The 16,953-nt window shown below is 52.5% G+C and overlaps 1 protein-coding gene across 1 annotated transcript in view; it reads right to left on the reverse strand.

The window, feature by feature from the left end:
• Positions 1 to 16,953, reverse strand: part of NALF1 (NALCN channel auxiliary factor 1) — a 555,696-nt gene that overhangs the window by 15,712 nt on the left and 523,031 nt on the right. The window contains exon 2 of the mRNA XM_004614077.2: positions 10,364 to 10,535. Within this exon, the coding sequence (XP_004614134.2) occupies positions 10,364 to 10,535 (172 nt within the window). The remainder of the gene's footprint in view (positions 1 to 10,363; positions 10,536 to 16,953) is intronic.

Here is a 16,953-nt window from a genome sequence, read left to right on the forward strand (position 1 = left end):
TAACTGTCATGCGCCCCCTGTTAGGGCTTGCGCCCTGTGCCACTGAAAATGTGCATGTATTGTTACTTCCCCATTTTGCCTACTTCCTCATGGAATCAATTATGAAAAACTAGCTTGAGAGAAATAAAGAGCTTTTTGCTTTTGCCTGCTTGTAAAAAGCCTTGTCTTGCTCCCACTCTTCTCTTTCTCTTTTACCACTCGCGCACCCTCTCCCGGCTACCCAGGTTGGCTAGTCCCGCGGGATGGGGCAGAGAGGCAGCTGATGTGGCGGGCGCTGGGCTCTGTCCACCTGGGAGAGCCCACGGGGACCTGCTCATGGGGAAGACCCAGGGACTCAGGCAGGGGAGCAGGAGCCTTTGGGATGCCGGATTCCCAAGGGGGCGGGATGGGAAGTGAGTCTGCAGGGGTGGGGGTCACGCCGGGGTGAGCCCAGGCTGGAGGGGACACCCGGACACTGCCCTGAGAGCACGAGGAGAGGGACAGAGAGCGTGACCAGGACTCTGAGCAGCAGGACACTCCCTTTGCTGCGGGCACTGGCCGCCGGGCCAGGGCTCGGGGCAGGAAGCAGCATCCACTGTGAGAGGGGCGTGGAGGCAGCAGGGCTGGTTCTGTCCCGAGGCTGCCCTCTGCCCTGACCCAACAGGGCTGGCGGGGGCCGAGGGGCGGGGGGAGAGGGGAGGAGCTGGCTTCATTGTCAAGCTTTTGAATTTGATGCGTTTTTGTGCACAACCAATTTGAAAATAGGTAAGCCCACGTCATTGATTTCGGGGGTGTGGGACCCTTTGTTTGGTCCCAGCGACGTCATCTCCTGTTTGCGGAGTGGTCACTCGGCCACTCGCTCTCGGCTCCTACCGCCCCAGAACCTGAGCTGGCATGGCACTGGTGGGACTGCATACCAGCAGAGGTGCTGTACCAGCTCACCACCCAGCCCTCTGCGCCCCCCAGGTTGCTCCCACGACACCCCCGTTCTCTCCCCTCCACCCCCATAGCACTGATCCACTGATCCTATCTCTGGCTTTGTCCCCACTGCAAATTGTCTCGTCTTAATCTCCTTTACGGTCGCAGCCAAACCACCTGGGGTTTGTCCTTTTCTTTTTTTCTTTCTTTTTTTTTTTTTGCTTTTTGGGTCACACCTGGCGATACACAGGGGTCACTCCTGGCTCTGCACTCAGGAATTACCCCTGGAGGTGCTCAGGGGACCATATGGGATGCTGGGAATCGAACCCGGGTTGGGCCGCGTGCAAGGCAAACGCCTTCCCCGCTGTGCTATTGCTCCAGCCCCAGGTTTGTCCTTTCCGTTCTGACCCAGGTCACCCAGCTGAGCCTGCTGGTCCCGCCCTGTTGTAGCAGACTCGGAGGGCTTGTCCTTCCCCGTGGCTGCCACCGGCCACCCTGTTCCCAGCCCGAGATGCAGGAGGGGGGGGGCAAGAGCCCCGGCCATGCCGTGCCTGGGGCCCGGTAAGACCCGGCCCTGCCGAGAGAGCTGGCACGTGGACGGCTGGGGCTCTGTGCTCAGGCCTCCAGCCTGGCCTTTGCAGAGGGAACCTGCGGCTCGTTCCCTCAGCCCGGGGCCTCCGAGTCTGCACCCTGCTCACTTGTCTCCCCGTCTCTGTTTGCTCGCAAGCTGTGCTTTGACGCTTGAGTTTGCCCTTGAACATGGATTCCTTTCCTTCCTCCCCTCGCCGCAGCTTCCTAAGTACATCTCATGCAGTGAAATCTGTCTCGCTGCACCAATAGACACAGAAGTAAAGCAGGACACGGTGGGGAATGGGGTGGCTTTCTCCATTCAGCCTTCACTCAGTCTTTGGCTTTTGCCAGCTCAGGGCGGGGCTCTCCCTCCCGCCCCGGAGGGTCTCTGCAGCGGAGTCCTGGGAGCAGCGAGGAGCCGAGGGCCCCCACCTCAGCCCAGCTGCTTCCCTTGAGTGGGGATATTTCTGTTTCTCTGGCAACGTGTATTCCCGAAATCAGAGAGAGAAGCGGGACTTTCTGGGACTTTCCTCGCTCACGTCCACAGAGTCTGAGTCACGGCACAGGCCCTCGGTGACCCTGGGAAGCTTTTCTTTCCCTCAGACACTGAAATGCCATCAGGAAACATCAGGGAAGGGTCCCGGGATCCTGCACTGACTGGCGGGCGCAGCATGGACGCGCGCCCACGTCCCTGGCCCTCCCTGCTTCAGCTGAGGCGCTCTGGGCCACGTGCACTGGCGATAAAGGGACAGCATGTCCCTTGGGACCGAGAGGCAACACGTCCAATAAGGTGCTGAGACCAGTGAGACAACTGCACGCAGGCAACCCGTGGGGGCTCTGCACGCGAAGCTCCTGTGGGGCCGAGACACTGCTTCTCTCTCCACTGGCACTGGACTCGCTTCTGGCTCCTGAAGCTGCCCGCACAGCTGGTTTGAGACACTGAGTCGGAGGCCTTCGACCCTCACACGCTTCCCCGTCTAAGGACCCGCACTCACTGTGAAATGTGCCTGTTGTAGTGACAGCGCTTACAAAGCACGTATGTGAATAATGCATGTACACGTATGTTCATAGATGCGATCATGTCTCTGTGTGACTGCACACATGCCCATCTGGGGAAATCTCCCCAAATACCAGGGAAATGTCACAGAAGAGGAAAACTATTTGCAAAAATAAGCTGGTTAATTACTTTGTGTACTAACTTCATTATGGGCATATGCAAAACTGAGTTTCTAATTTCATATGAATTAGAAATTTGAGAACATCTCCCACTGTTCTCGGGGGGCTCCCAGGAATATCCAGAAGGCCCAGGGGGTCCAGCCCTGTCACTCGGGCCAGTTGGCCACCCTGGTGGGGTTCAGAGGCTCTGAGGCAAGACCTGGTGATGTTCGGGGAACTGCATGGTCCTGGTGATGTTTGGGGAACTGCATGGTCCTGGGGGTGTGCCCAGGTCAGTTGTACACAGGGAGCTCAGAACCTGACAACATCCTCCAGCACCTCTAATAGTGTTTTGAAAACCATTTGTAATTATTTAATTTGGGGGCTTACGATACTAATAATGGTTCCTCATGGACTTGATTCCAACACCTGTCACAGTGTCCCCTGTCCCTCCTCAAAGGACCCCACCCACCCCCAACTCCACTGTTTATATCCTCTCCCCAGTTACACCACCTTTGGGTCTTTGTTGTGAGTTGCTGTGTCTCTCTAAGTCCCACAGAGAAGAGGCATCACTCTGTGTATTTCCTTTCTTCTTTCCCTTTCCTTCTGTTCTTTCTTAGAGCTGTATAGTATTCCATCGTGTATATATATACCATGACTTCCTGATCCATCCATCTGTAGCCGGGCATTTGGGTTGTTTCCATGTCTCGGCTACTGTGCTGAGAGCAGCCGTAGGCGCAGGTGCTCAGGAGTCATTCCCATTCGGTGCTTCCGGGTTCTAGGGCTCTCGCATTCTTTCTGTCTAAAGCAGATGCGGCAAGTCTCTGCTCTGTCAGGGGCTCTACTGAACAGTAAGTGTCTCGCCAGGTCATCGGAGCCAAAGTATCCAAAAGGTAAGTTTCCAAGTTAGAGAAGAATTGATGAACTTTCCATGTTAATCTGAGCCCCCCGGGACAGTCCTTTTCTGCAGAGGGGCATTGGGTGGCCGTGGTGGAGTGTCCAGGGTGCTCAGAGAGGGCAGCGGGCTGGCCAGGACCTCTCTGGGGCTGAGTGAGACCACTGGGCTGAGGTCACCAGGACAACCCCCCCAACATACACGCACACACACACATACACACAACTCAATCAGCAAGACAGGGCCCTACTGAGGGACCACACGGAAGTGACTCCACTATCCTCTGCTGTTGCTTTTTAAAAACCACATAACCCATTTTTCTATTTCTTTATTTCATTTTGATTCCGGCCACTCCTTCTCCTTGGGTCCTGACTTCTTGAGACTCACATTAAAAGACGCCCGCGGTGCTGATCTCGTCATCCTTTCTCCAGATTCCCTGTGACTCCCCCCCTGCACAATCCAAAGCCTGGAGACACAGTCCCCACGTGGAAGGAGGAAACAGAGAAGCGGGAAAATTTCAGGAGAACCAGCAGGAAATAGCAGGAAAGCCAGCAAGGCGCCCGGTTAGAGCCTCTTTCCACCCCACAGTGGCCTTTGCCAGAGGCTACATTGAGGCTTCATGCACTCCTTCTCTTGCCACAAGCTGGGCTTGGAGCTATTCTTCCACAGATGCAGACACCCCGCATGTGCAGGGTGAGACTGGAAATAGTCAGACCCTTCTTTAAAAAAATTGAATCACCTTCATACAAAGCTTTCATGTATGAATTTCAATGATTGAACACCCATCCCTCCACCAGTGCACATTTCCCACCACCAATGTCCCCAGTATCCTCCCCTTCCACCCCTCCCCTGCCTTCCTGGCAGACGATTTCCCTTGTACTCCTCTCTACTTTTGGGCATTATGGTTTGCAATACAGATACTAAGACTCCATCATGTTTGGTCCTTTATCTACTCTCAGCACACATTTTCCTTTACGACTGATCCCTCCACCCATCATTAATTCAGTGATCCCTTCTCTATCCCAGCTGCCTTCTCCCCCAGCTCATGAGGCAGGCTTCCAACTATGGGGCAATATTCCTGGCCCTTGTGTCTACCGTCCTTGGGTGTCAGTCTCACATTATGTTATTTTATACTCCACAAATGAGTGCAGTCCTTGTATGTCTGTACCTCTCTTTATGACTCATTTTACTTAGCATGATACTCTCCAGGTCCATTCCACTTATAAGAATATTTCAAGACTTCATCTCTCCTAACAGCTGCCTAGTATTCCATTGTGTAGATGTCAGACCCTTTTTGCTGGCATTTTCAGTCTGCAGTAGTGGGGAATGGCCAGCAGGCAGCGTGTGCACCAGTCCCGTTAGTCCCAGGCCTAAAGTATCTGCAAGACTAAGCGCTGTCACCCCTTGCACAGGACAGGCAGCCTGACACCGCATCCTCCATCAAATCCTGTTTGATTCCCCTTGTCAGGAACCTCCAACAAACCATCTTTCCTCCCCTTCCCGTAAACAATTTCTCTCTGCTCAGTGGAGCCGCCCTGTTGCCCTCTCTCCATCTAGAGGTGATGCTTGTTGCCATGGTAAATGGAGCTACTACATCTGTCAGCATCCGGCTGGCTCTCGGGAACAGGTAAGCCATCAAGGGTTTCTCTAGAGAGTTCTAGAACAAGGCGGGTGCGGGTGCAGAAGGGAACCAGCCTGATTCCCCACATGGCATCCCAGGCTCCAGGGGTGACGACTCTGCCCCTCACTCGAAGGACGAAGCTGACTCCTGGGAACAGTAGGAAGCTCTTGCGTGAGCTGAGCTGGGTTGCAGAACCCACCGGAACCAAATGAGCCCGGTAATGCCCAATGCTCAAAGACAGGCGTGGACTGGGGTCGCCTGGGAGTTCCTCTCTGATTAGCCCTGCAGACCCGTCCAGAGGTTCCATTTCTCCCCATCACAGGATGCCCAGGAGAGCCCTCAGCAGGTCCCTGAGGCCCGGGTATCTCCACGTGTGCGAGGACATGAGGACTTTTGGTCATCGACGCCACATAGAAACGGGCGCAGTCTCCGTTGCTGGTTTGTTTGTTAAGTGCCTGTTGTGTGAGGTTCCCAGAGCAGCGATGAGCGCGATCCAGCTTTGGAACAAGCACGTTCAGGACCTGGGTCATTGAGCTACTATGGCTAGTACCTGGACAGCAATCACATGAAACTGTTAGCAAAATCAAGTCTTTCTTTCTTTTTCTTTTTTTGCAGGGAGCGGGGTGCACGCCTGGCTGTGCTTAGGGACCACTCCTGGCCGTGTGCAGGGATCCGGATGGGGTGCTGGGGATCGAGCCCGGGTCAGCCATGTGCAAGGCAAGTGACTCCTCCACTGCCCTAGCTCTCTGGCGCCTACTCGGACCGTCTACGGGAGCCGGTGACCCTGGCTGTGCTTCGCGACTCAGGATGGTTGGAATCTTAGACTTCAGTGCATGCCTGAGAGACGTTTACCTCTCAGAGGGAAGGAGAGAAAGGGGTGCTCGGAGCTACGACGTCTGCAAAGGGCTCCCCATGGTAACCAGGGAGAAGGCTGAGAGAGACTGTGACAGGACCTCCTGGGACCTCGTGGCAGAGCCCCGGGCCTCACACACGAATGTTCTTTGCTGCTGGGAAGTCCGGTCAGCAGAGACTTCTTGGGAATGTTCCGAACTCTACCCTTCTAGGCCACAGTGAAGAACCGTCCACCACGGCCCTCACCGAACAGGAAGGACTCCGTCCACCCCTTCGATTCCTGGCGACACACGATCACATTCTCCAGCCGACGCAGCACCAATGAAACTGTTTCATAAACGTAGAAAGAGCAGACATTTCTGGAGGAAGCTCTGAACTCAATTTCATGCCGCGCTTCCTTCAGTGAGCCAGCGTTCCCGCGGGGTGGTTCCACCTTCACGCTGAAGGAGCTGCTCAAGCCCCAGTCATCGCAAAGCCATCTGGGAGGCGAGCTGCTGGCCCCTGCCTGTCTGTGTCGGAGACGAGCCTCCAAAGACCACGTGGTCAGAGCCGTGGAACAGACACCAGACTCACTCCGTAGAGGCCACCTCAGCCACTCAGCAGCGCCGCCTTAACCAGCGGTCCCGGCTCTCTGGGCTAACTTCTTCCAAGCGGGAGATGGTTTTGGTCCCTGTCCAGCAGAGTTATCATCAATGACGAGCGATTCGCCTCAAGAGAAACATCTTCTCAGTTCATGTCAGTTCATGTCTGGGGACATCTCAGACCGGAGGTGAGGAGAGCTAGCGGCCCAGTTGTCAAGCAAGGTGAGACTTGCTCCAGGAAGAAAAGAGGATCAATCAGCAGATGAACAACTTTCTGTCATTGTTTTGGCCCACGAGCTCAGGCTCCAAAACCTCCAGGATTTGCTCTGCCGATGTGGCAAGACGTACAGCTCAGGGAGCTGCTGGCCGGAGCCCTGGAGTCAGCAGCTAATGAAGAGCTGAGTTAGGCCCCAGACGTTCAAGGAGGAGACTCTCGCTGAAGGTCCGAATGCCACTTGTCTCTGAACTCAAAGGCAAGCCACGTGGCAGAGCTAGGATGTGCAGAAGCTGATTCCATGAAACCACGCCCAGCTGAGGTGCAAAGTGTTGAGTGAAGAGAGATGGCGTTCTGTCTTCAGAGCTGTGTTCTCTCTCCAGAGGTGGTATTCTCTCTTCAGAGACGCATTCTCTCTTGAGACATGGTATTCTGTCCTCAGGATGGTTTTCTCTCTTCGGCTCTCTGTCGCCATGAGAGTGGGAGGGGTGGAAATGAGACAAGCTCTCACACCCCAGCCCTCATTCACATAGGGCCGGAAGCGCAGGCAGCGGAGAGGAAGACGTGTCTCTTTTCACCCGAGACTTTTGATGTGTCTCTTTCCACTTGAGACTTCTGTCTACTTTGAGAACCCTAAGAAAAGATTCGTGCTCTTGGAAAAAAGAAAAAAAGCCGTAGAGGGGGCTGGAGAAATAGTACAGCAGGTAAAGCACTTCCCTTGCATGCGGCTGACCCAGGTGTTATCCCCAGCACCCTGGTTGCCTGAGTCTGCAAGGAGTGATCCCTGAGCACTGCCAGGTGTAAGCCCTGAGCCCCGCTAGGTGTAATCCCTGAGCCCTGCAAGGTGTAAGCCCTGAGCACCACCAGCTGTGCCCCCAAAGGAACAACCAAAGAGCAGTTGACTGTTGAGGAGGAAGCAGAAATCCAACCTTCATGCCCAATCCCTGAGTTTGATGAAAATCCTCAAATCATTTCTCACCGACAAGGTCAAGAACTGAAGAGCTTATCCTCATGACATGTTTGATAATTTTATGTAAAGGTCAAATAAATTGGCAGTTTGTGACTGGTGAATTTGGACTAAGATTCAAAAAGGGCTGTGTTGACTTGTCTTCTTCCTCCCCTCCCTCCTCTCCCCTCCCCTCCTTTCTCCTCTTCTTCTTCCTCAGCCCCCCTTCTCTTCTCTTGACTCTTTCCTCTGTCTCTACTCTTGCTTTGGCTCTGTCGTTCCACCAGAGAACAGCTACATGAAAATTACCCCATCATCAAATCAGTGTAATAACAGTGACGGGAAAACGTTCTGCATCCCACCAAGCTCTCTCCAATGCCCAGTGGCTACTGCCCACTGGCCTATGTGTTCCCCTTATGTGGAGCCCTCGAGTACAGCAAACAAGTGTGGGGGCCACAGCTATAGCTGATCCACTCTGGAGGTGAGCACGGCTTCGAGAGTCCACAGGGAGGCCAGGACAGACTCTCCTGTCTCCGGACCTGCAGCCACAGGCTCTTCCCACCAGTGTGGGCAGCACAGAAATCCTCGCCCCTTTCTGAGTGTCCGTCGGGCAGGTCTTAGGGGAGAATGCAGGTGGGCTTCCTACTGGTGGTGTGGCACGCAGAGCACTGGGCAAAGGGCTGCTCGTAGGATGACTCTCACATGAAGGGCCTTTCAAGGGATGCTGTAAAGTCTGACCAGATGAAAGGGTTTTCAGGTAGTGGTTTGGTTTGGGGCCACACCCAGTGGTGCTCACGGCTTGCTTCTGGCTCTGTTCTCAGTGATCTCCCCTGCCGGGGCCTGGGGACCCTACGGGGTGCCGGGTTTTGAATGAGAGTCAGCCATGTGCAAGGAGAACATCCTGCCTGCCCCCCCATTGCTCCAGCTCCGCTATTTTCATATTTCCTGTTACCTAGAATCTCTTGCCCGCGCACCTGGCTGTCTTCCCCGGGGCCCCTCAGAGGGGATGGGCTCCAGCTTCCCTCTCTGCCCTGAGCAGAGCTCTCAGCGGCTGAAGACCACCAGAACCTAGCAACAGCCATGCTCGAGGCCCCTCTCCACACGGGCCTCACGCATGAAGGTACCGACAGAGGAACCCAGGTGTGTGTAATCCCATCAACGGCCAACATCCAGAGACTTAAGAGCGAGCTCCCAGAAGATATCTTATAACCTACTTCTCCCTCTGGGAGAAACTGGCAATCTTCTGAGAGCTTCTTGCCCACATGGGACAGCCTCGAAAGCTTCCCATGGTGTATTCATAAGCTAAATCCAATAAAAAGCTGGATCTCATTCCCCTGACCCTGAAAGAGCCTTCAATGCAGCATTGTTGGGAAGGCCGAGAAGAGAGAGGCTTCTATAATCTCAGGGATAGGACCAATGTAGAGGTTACTGAGACCGCTCGAGCCACTCGATGATCAACGGGATTTCGTGATCATGATGTGATCGTGACCTAGAATACTATTTTACCCTTAAAACTTGAAAATTAAATATCCTAAAACACAAACCACTGGGTCTGAAGGGCATGGCATAGTACTTTCTTTTTTTTTTTTCACTTTTTCTTTTGGCTTTTTTGGGGTCATACCCATCGATGCACAGGGGTTACTCCTGGCTCTGCACTCAGGAATTACTCCTGGCAGTGCTCAGAGGACCATATGGGATGCTGGGGATCGAACCCGGGAGGGCCGCATGCAAGGCAAACGCCCTCCCTGCTGTGCTATCATTCTGGCCCCTCACAGTTCTTTCTTACTGGGGCAGAACAATTCAGCCACGGCCCCCCGGCACCCCCACAGCAGGGCTCCTGGTCGCCTCACTTGCCGTGCGTCCCTGGCCTACAAAGCACTGCTCTTACCGTCTCCCTCACGCCCTGCGCCTCAGAGATATCTCGCACAGAAAGACCCAGAAGTCGGCTGCCGACGCCGGTACGAGGCCCAGGCTCTGAGAGAGGAACCCCCGCTAGCAGGAACCACCACAGAAGGCCGTGCCTGGTCTGTCGAGGGCCCCTGGCACACACAGGCACCCCAGACACTGCTGTGCTTTGTTTCGGGGCCACACTCTGCAGGGCTGTGAGACCAGGGCTCACTTTGCCAGGCCTCGGGGAACCCGATGGGCCCGGGGCAGCGAGGGCAGCGGGGCCGTGTGCAGGCGGGCGCGTTACCTGCTGTGCTACCTTTCTGGTCCCTTTGAGTTTGTTTTTTTTTAATTTATGATTTTGATATCTACTGAAATAAAGTTACGTAACGCCGCTCACGCAGAAAGGGCCGTGTGCATCTGCTTACGATGAGAGAAACTGGCCTTCTTCCAGCCTCCCCTTTCCGGCCACCCAGCGAGGGGACTGAGCCCGAGGAGGGCAGAGCTGGAGCGAGGCTGTGCGCGACGCCCTCCGAGCGCCCGGCCGTGCCCGAAGGAGTGCGAGACGCTGCCACGGCTCCAAGCCGGCGGCGGGAGAGGGAGAAGGTTTCCTTTCCCCCAAGGCTTCTGGGAAGGAAAGCTTGGAAAACTACCAGCCGGATCTTCAAGGTGACACCAACGGCCGAGTGAGCACCCGAGCCAGCAGGGGTGTCCCGGGGCGGGGTGGGGGGGTGCCCACACCTACCTGTGCAGAGGAAGCTGGAGAGGCCCCCGTAGATGACTTCGTCGTTGTCAGGCAGTATGAACGGACAGCGCGTCTGAACCTCCAGACAGTATTGCTTGCACGGGATTGTCTTCCTGCAGTTGAACTGCGCGACTTCAAAGTACTGCGAGCACAGCCAGGCTTTGTACACGACCTGAGAGACAGAGCACCGAGAGGGGGCGTCAGAGGCGGGCAGAGGCCAGCAGGGCCAGGCGGGGAGGACACCCCAGGGCTTCGGGGTGGGACCAGCAGGTCAAGAGACCACCTTTACGCAGTGCCAGCTGCAAGGGACACAGACGGGGCCCAGGAAGCCTGTGCTCCCCAGAAAACCGTGCTGGGCCCTTCAGAATGCAGAGAGGCAGAGAGGGCACCCAACGCACGGGGCCGCAGCAGGACCCCGAGGTCTCCAAAGCCAAGGATGAGGACAAGGCAAATGATGCACTAGGTGGAGAGGCAGGGATGGGTGGCTGCAGGGAGCGAGGCCAGCTCTGCCCCTCATAGCCACAAGGTGGCGCCAAGTGCACGCAGTGCCACCTGGCCGGCGGTGTAGACGCCCCACCCTGCGTGGTCAGGGCCGACTCCACAGCAGGACTGCTACCGCCGGGCTGCGGACTTGGACGATGTGCATGCATCAGGCACGTGTGCTAAGCATCTGTTCAGTTTAATAACTGGCGACGATTCTGCTGCTCGCAAGGGAGATTGCAAAAAAAAAAAAAATGAATCAATGAAATAAACACTGGGAGGAAAGCCGGCGCCTCTCGCGATGAGCAGAAGCCAGCTGGCCCCGCCAGCCAGGAGAGCAAAGTCCCCGCCGGCTGGACAGATGGCCACCGCGCATTCATCACCCGCACGGAGAGGGGGCCGCGCTCCTGACTCTGGCAGTGCAGTGCGGCCACGTCCTGCCAGCCCGGCCCCTCCCAGGTACCGAGAACATGGGCCAAGAAGGGCAGGAATAATCGCATCGGCTCCACACACGGACACGTGTGCTGTTCTCGGAGCATTCTCAGCACACACACAGAAGGCGTCACGCTTTACGTGTGAGAGATGGTTGTGACGGGGAGACGCGGGAAGCCCCCAATGCCACCCCCTATTCTGTAGGTGCCCCCACACCGACCGTGTGGCGGGCATGCCACTTAACCCAAATGCATTTCTTTTTTCAGAAGAATTTGAGAAACCACTAGGGAGCTTTCTAAGTGAATCTAAGACCCGCGCCGAATGATAGGAGCCTGGTTTGTGTCCATTTGACATCAGGGAGAAAGTAATGAGTTTTTTATCATAACTCATGCTTATGACTTGATCAACATGAGACACCCCCAGTGGGGATGGATGGAATCGACGTGAAACTCAGATTAATTTAAGATATTTAAAAGTAATTTCATTTGCTGCTACCCATGGTTTGCATCGCTAAGGAACTTGACAGGAAAACATACAAATGGTGATTTGTGTCCTCATCGTTCTCATAAAATAAGTATTAACAGAAGAGCGTACACCGGAAATTGCAGCTGACAAAATATACTGGTTTGAGGGAGTATTTTTAAATGACTAAGGGAAATCTTAAACTTGGCATGGGAGGGGGTGTGGCTGTGTGTGGTCAGGAGGCGCCTCCAAGCAGGAGTTAGTTCTCAAAAGGAAGGAAGCTGAGGTGGCTGTGAAACCATCCTTTGGGGGAGTGGAATATGTTTTCCAAATGCCATTGACATTTGCATAAAAGACATAATACGTGATGCCTGACATTTGTGATGAAAATAAAAAAATCCATATCTCACTGGGGATTGCTGGTTCTGCTTTCTTTTGCAAGGCCGGAGGAAGTGAGTTGAATTTGTGTGTGTTTCCAGTTCTAACAACAATAAAATCCCACTGAAAAAAAAAGCGCCATCCTGTGGTTTTCTGGGGTTCTCAACACTAGACTGAGCAGAGACGCATTTTGACTCAGTGGCAGAGAGAAATGTTTTGAGTTTGTGAGACTCCAGCGCCAGACACACAACTAGCTTTTTTATCTTTTAGGGTCTCTGCCTGGGTAATTCCTGGAATTTGCAAGCTAATGTTATGAGCCAAACAGTGCTCTCTTTCGCTCTTCCAGTTTAGTCGTGCACAATTATTCTGATTAAAGTGTTTTTCAGACAGCAAGTCCCACCCTCACCTGGGAACCTCTGTCTCAGGAAAGAATCTCTTCTCTCTCTCTAGCTCACACCCCCGAGTCTCTCAGGATAAGAGAAAACGCACTGACGCTGAAGTCCCCTCGGCACTGTGCCCGGGGAGGGGCGATTTCAGTTTGGTTCCTGAAGTGCTATTTCGGTTTTATGTTTACGCCTTTTTTTCACTTAAAACACGAATAAACTATCAAGTCTGTTTACACGTTTTGGACAGTGGTTGTGGAGACATATCCTGATGGTCAGAACCACCCAGCGGGTTCTGAATTCCCGGGTTGAGGTACTAAACTCTCCACTCTTTATTAATGGAAGCTCTTAAGACCCAAGTTCTCAGGGTCGTCTTTGGTAATTGAGGGGCTTGTCTTATTTTAGGGAAACTGTGAGGGTAAAGGCAAGAGGGGGAGATAGAACTGTCTCAACTCCACGGCACGGCAAAGAGTTTCCTTGCCAGGAAAGAGATTCAGACGTCCGGACATGGCTGCCCTGGAGACTGAGTCCTGTGTGAGCGTGATGACTCTTGTTTTCCGGCTGAGGAGAATTTCTGCCCTAGGAATGGCTCTGAAGCACTTCACAGCGTCTCCTGAGAATGTTTCAGGCCCCGGAGTCGAGAAAGTTCAATGTTTTATGAGGACACCGAGCTAAAAAGAACAGGATGATGATTTTTTGAAAGTACTAAAGGATTCTGAACAAAAGCACATGATGAAAAATGAGCATCATTTGTCGTTAAGGACTGCACAGTAAAAGGCAAGTCAGGAGCCTTTGCCCTAATGGCTCGGCCTCCGTCTCCCACAGAGATCAGCATTAAGGGCTCATTTCTCCCCGTGTCACAGAATCGAAGAAAGGATCAGAGGATGCCGAACGATCATTTGGGGAAGGGACAGAAAAAACCCTGTCAGGTCTACAGTGACAAGTCAATGACTCAAGGGTCTGTCCCCACAGCACCCCCTGAGGACTCGTACCTTTTGCCATCTGAGAGGCAATTGTGTCAGCCAGTTAATGCTGCTCCAACAGGGCTTCAGTGATGGTCTCTCGCCCACATGCTCCCTCTACAACGTGTCCCTCAGAAAGAGCTCATGATTGCACAAAAACTTTGTCTGAACAACTTCCCATCACAGAATAAGTAGGAATGATTTTTTTTTTTTGCTTTTTTGGGTCACACCTGGCGATGCACAAGGGTTACTCCTGGATCTGCACTCAGGAATTACCCCTGGCAGTGCTCAGGGGACCATATGGGATGCTGGGAATCAAACCTGGGTCGTCTGAATGCAAGGCAAACGCCCTACCTGCTGTGCTATCACACAGGAATGATTCTTAAGGCAAAAAAAGGAACAGAATGAGGCACTTAAATAAGAATGTGATTTTTACTTAATATAGGGATAACAATATCCTCTTTTTTGCTTTCAAAGTTCAATTTGCTCCCTACACAGACAACTCCCAGACTGTCCCTTCTGGCTGGTCATTTTAGGGCAAAAAGGAGCTGGGCAAGACCAGAGTGGAGAGAAGCCCCAAATCCATGACTTCGGGACATTGTTGTGATCACCCACCCGCTCCCTTCGGAAGACGTCTACTCAGCACTTTCACTCCTTACACACTTTGCTTTGTGTTAGTCTCTCCCTCAAGTCACTTCAGCTCAGAGCTGGACTTGCAGGACGTTCCCTTGTAGTTCCATCTAGTGGGGCGGAAGATTCCTGCCTGGTCTCTCCTGGGTTAATGTCTAAAGGTCAGAGCTCCTACCAGTGCAGGAAGCTCCTGGCTCCTGGGTCTTCTCCGGACTCCCGGGCCCTGAACCATCACCCGGGGCGAGGGAAAGAGCCGTGGTCCAGTGTCCGTAGGCGGCTCCCCTGCCTCCCTTTCCAGTCTTCATGAAGACTGATTTTTATTTCAAAGACAACTTTCACTGTTCAGAGGACGTTGGTTTGTATTAAGGGTACACATATAATGACTTGAAAACCCCAAGGATTTCCGAGGAGGGCCGTCTCTGCTCCCCAGTTATGAGAATTGGGTCTCTGCTCCCCAGTTATGAGAATTGGGACAGCACTGAAGCTCTCTGGAAGGTCATGCCTTCCAAGCAAGCGAGGATAAACTGGTAGGAGCACTGTTCTTTGGAAATCAATCCAGAAGAGGCGGGATGCTTCCCTTGTCTGTGACGAAGTTGGGTTAAATCCCCCGTACTCCACATGGTCTCTCGTGCCCTGCCAAGAGTGATCCCTGAGCACAGAACCAGGAGTAAACCCCAAGCAGTCAGGCATGGCCGAAAGAAACCCAACCAACTAATAAATAAATACATCCCCAAACATGAAAATGCAAATTTTAAGAGCTACATGTACCCGATGTTTATCTCAGTACCAATCAAAAGAGCCGAGAGTTGGAAGCGACTCCACTATCTCTCAGCAGATGAGTGCATGAGAATGTGGAATACTCAGTGGATATAGAAAGGTGAAATTGTGCCATTGCAACATACTGGGACCTAAAGATCTAAACTTAGTGAAATAGTTCAGGTGAAAAACAATTCTCCCATGTTTTCACTAATATGTGATAAAGGTACAAACAAATGAATGAAATGAAACAAAAGCAAACTTTTGGATGATCAGAAGAAATTGCTGGGGAACAGAATGGAAGGGTGACAGAGGAGGTAAGAATATTTGGGTAAGAGGTGTTGACTTTAGGGTGAAGGATGTAAATGAAATTTCTGCTAAGCACCATATAATACGCATAGATGTTTATAGCACTGTGCATTTAAATGTATAATGTTAAAGACCACTAATGTAAAAACCCTCAATAATCACACTCAACAGGGTTTCCATCATAATGTCTGTATGCTCCATGTCTCATGACTTAGACTGGATCTGGATTTTCTGTTTGGCCAATCTTGTGGAGGGCTTTCCACCAAAAGCCAAAGTAGGCAAGATACTATAACAAAAAAATGATGAACAATCAAAACTGTTCTAAGCTGAACATTTTGCTAATAAAAACTGGGCTTCTATCTTTTAAACATGCTTGCTTCCCTCCCCCAAGTCTGTCTATATTTTAGAGATACAGAGCAGATTTAAGCTGCAAATATATCTCAGACTGCCAAAAGAAGTCAGGTTGGTTATGATTTTTATTAGTAACAATAATGTCAGATTTTGAAAATGCTTGTGATCTATTAGAACATTTCTTTTGTTTTCTGAAGGTTTTCCTTCCCCCCAAGTCTGGGTAAGGAGAACTCTATTCACACGGACAGCTTGTGTTGGTACATTTTATCAGATCCTTTTCTGTGGAATCGTATTCTGAATTCTGATGTGGGGGGTAAAATTATTGGTTATGTAAGCACCAGTCTGGTACAGCATCTCCTCGGCCACACGCACTCTGATGGAGAACGCAGGCCCTGGCAATCACAGGCACAGGTGGATGTCAAAATACACGTTCACGTTCTTTTCTCTGAGTACCTGCCTTTCACTGTACCGGGGTCTGGTGAGAGTGCAAGGCATAGAGGAAATAGCAAACGAAGCAGTCAGAGAGCAACAAGAGGGGAAAGAAAAATAAACCCTGTCTAGAGTTGCTCTCATTCTTTTGCAGAAGTGATTGCAGGGATTGCAGGGGGGAGGGTCAGACTGGGGGAGAACGAGACCCCAGCTCCCCTCTGCCTTCCCTTGGGGCTAATCTGGCTTTTGCTGAATAAAGAAAGCGCCCCCCTCAGCCAATTTTTTTGTGGGTGACCCCTTTGTGATGTTGCTGTGACTCTTGGTTTATCTCCTGGATCTTAAGAACTCACCTGACTTCCCCAGGACACACCTGAGCGTCACAACCGCACCTGAGGCCCAGGCTCAGCACCTTGAACACAGAGCCACAGAAATGCCAGGCTGGGGAAGCGCCTCAGGGCAACTGGCTTGAGTCTTTGCTCTGTTCAGGGTTCAGCAGCCGACTCACTATCTTGCCCAGGTCACAGAAAGCACCGAGTGCCCCTGAAGGTCACACCTCTGATTTCCAGTGGGCATTGTGTGGGAGATGCATTTCTTCAAGTTCTGCCAATACTTTGCTGTCACTCAAGAACTGTTTCTAAAGTCTCTTGAACTAGCCAGGCATTGGTGAGTTCCTTCTGCAGACTAGAAACATACCAGCCCCTGAAGACTGCAGCCGGAGCCCGTGCCGTGGGGCTCTGCCAAACACACCTTACGTAAGTCTGGCCCATGTTCACTATCATGAGAGCGTCGGGACACTACTCAAAGGCAGCTTTAAAGACAGTGAGACACCACAGAGACTGGCACACATGAAAAAGAACAAGAATAACGAGTGCTGGCATGGATGCGATCAGAAAGGGACTCTCTTTCCCCATTGGGTGGGATGTCAACTGGAAAGCAATAGGGACATTCCACACAAAACTAGACACTGAGCTTCAGAAATAACACTGCAGAAGAAACACCTGCACTCCTGTGTTCATTG

This window comes from Sorex araneus, chromosome 1 (genome assembly GCF_027595985.1).
Source record: "Sorex araneus isolate mSorAra2 chromosome 1, mSorAra2.pri, whole genome shotgun sequence".
Taxonomy (NCBI): Eukaryota; Metazoa; Chordata; class Mammalia; order Eulipotyphla; family Soricidae; genus Sorex; species Sorex araneus.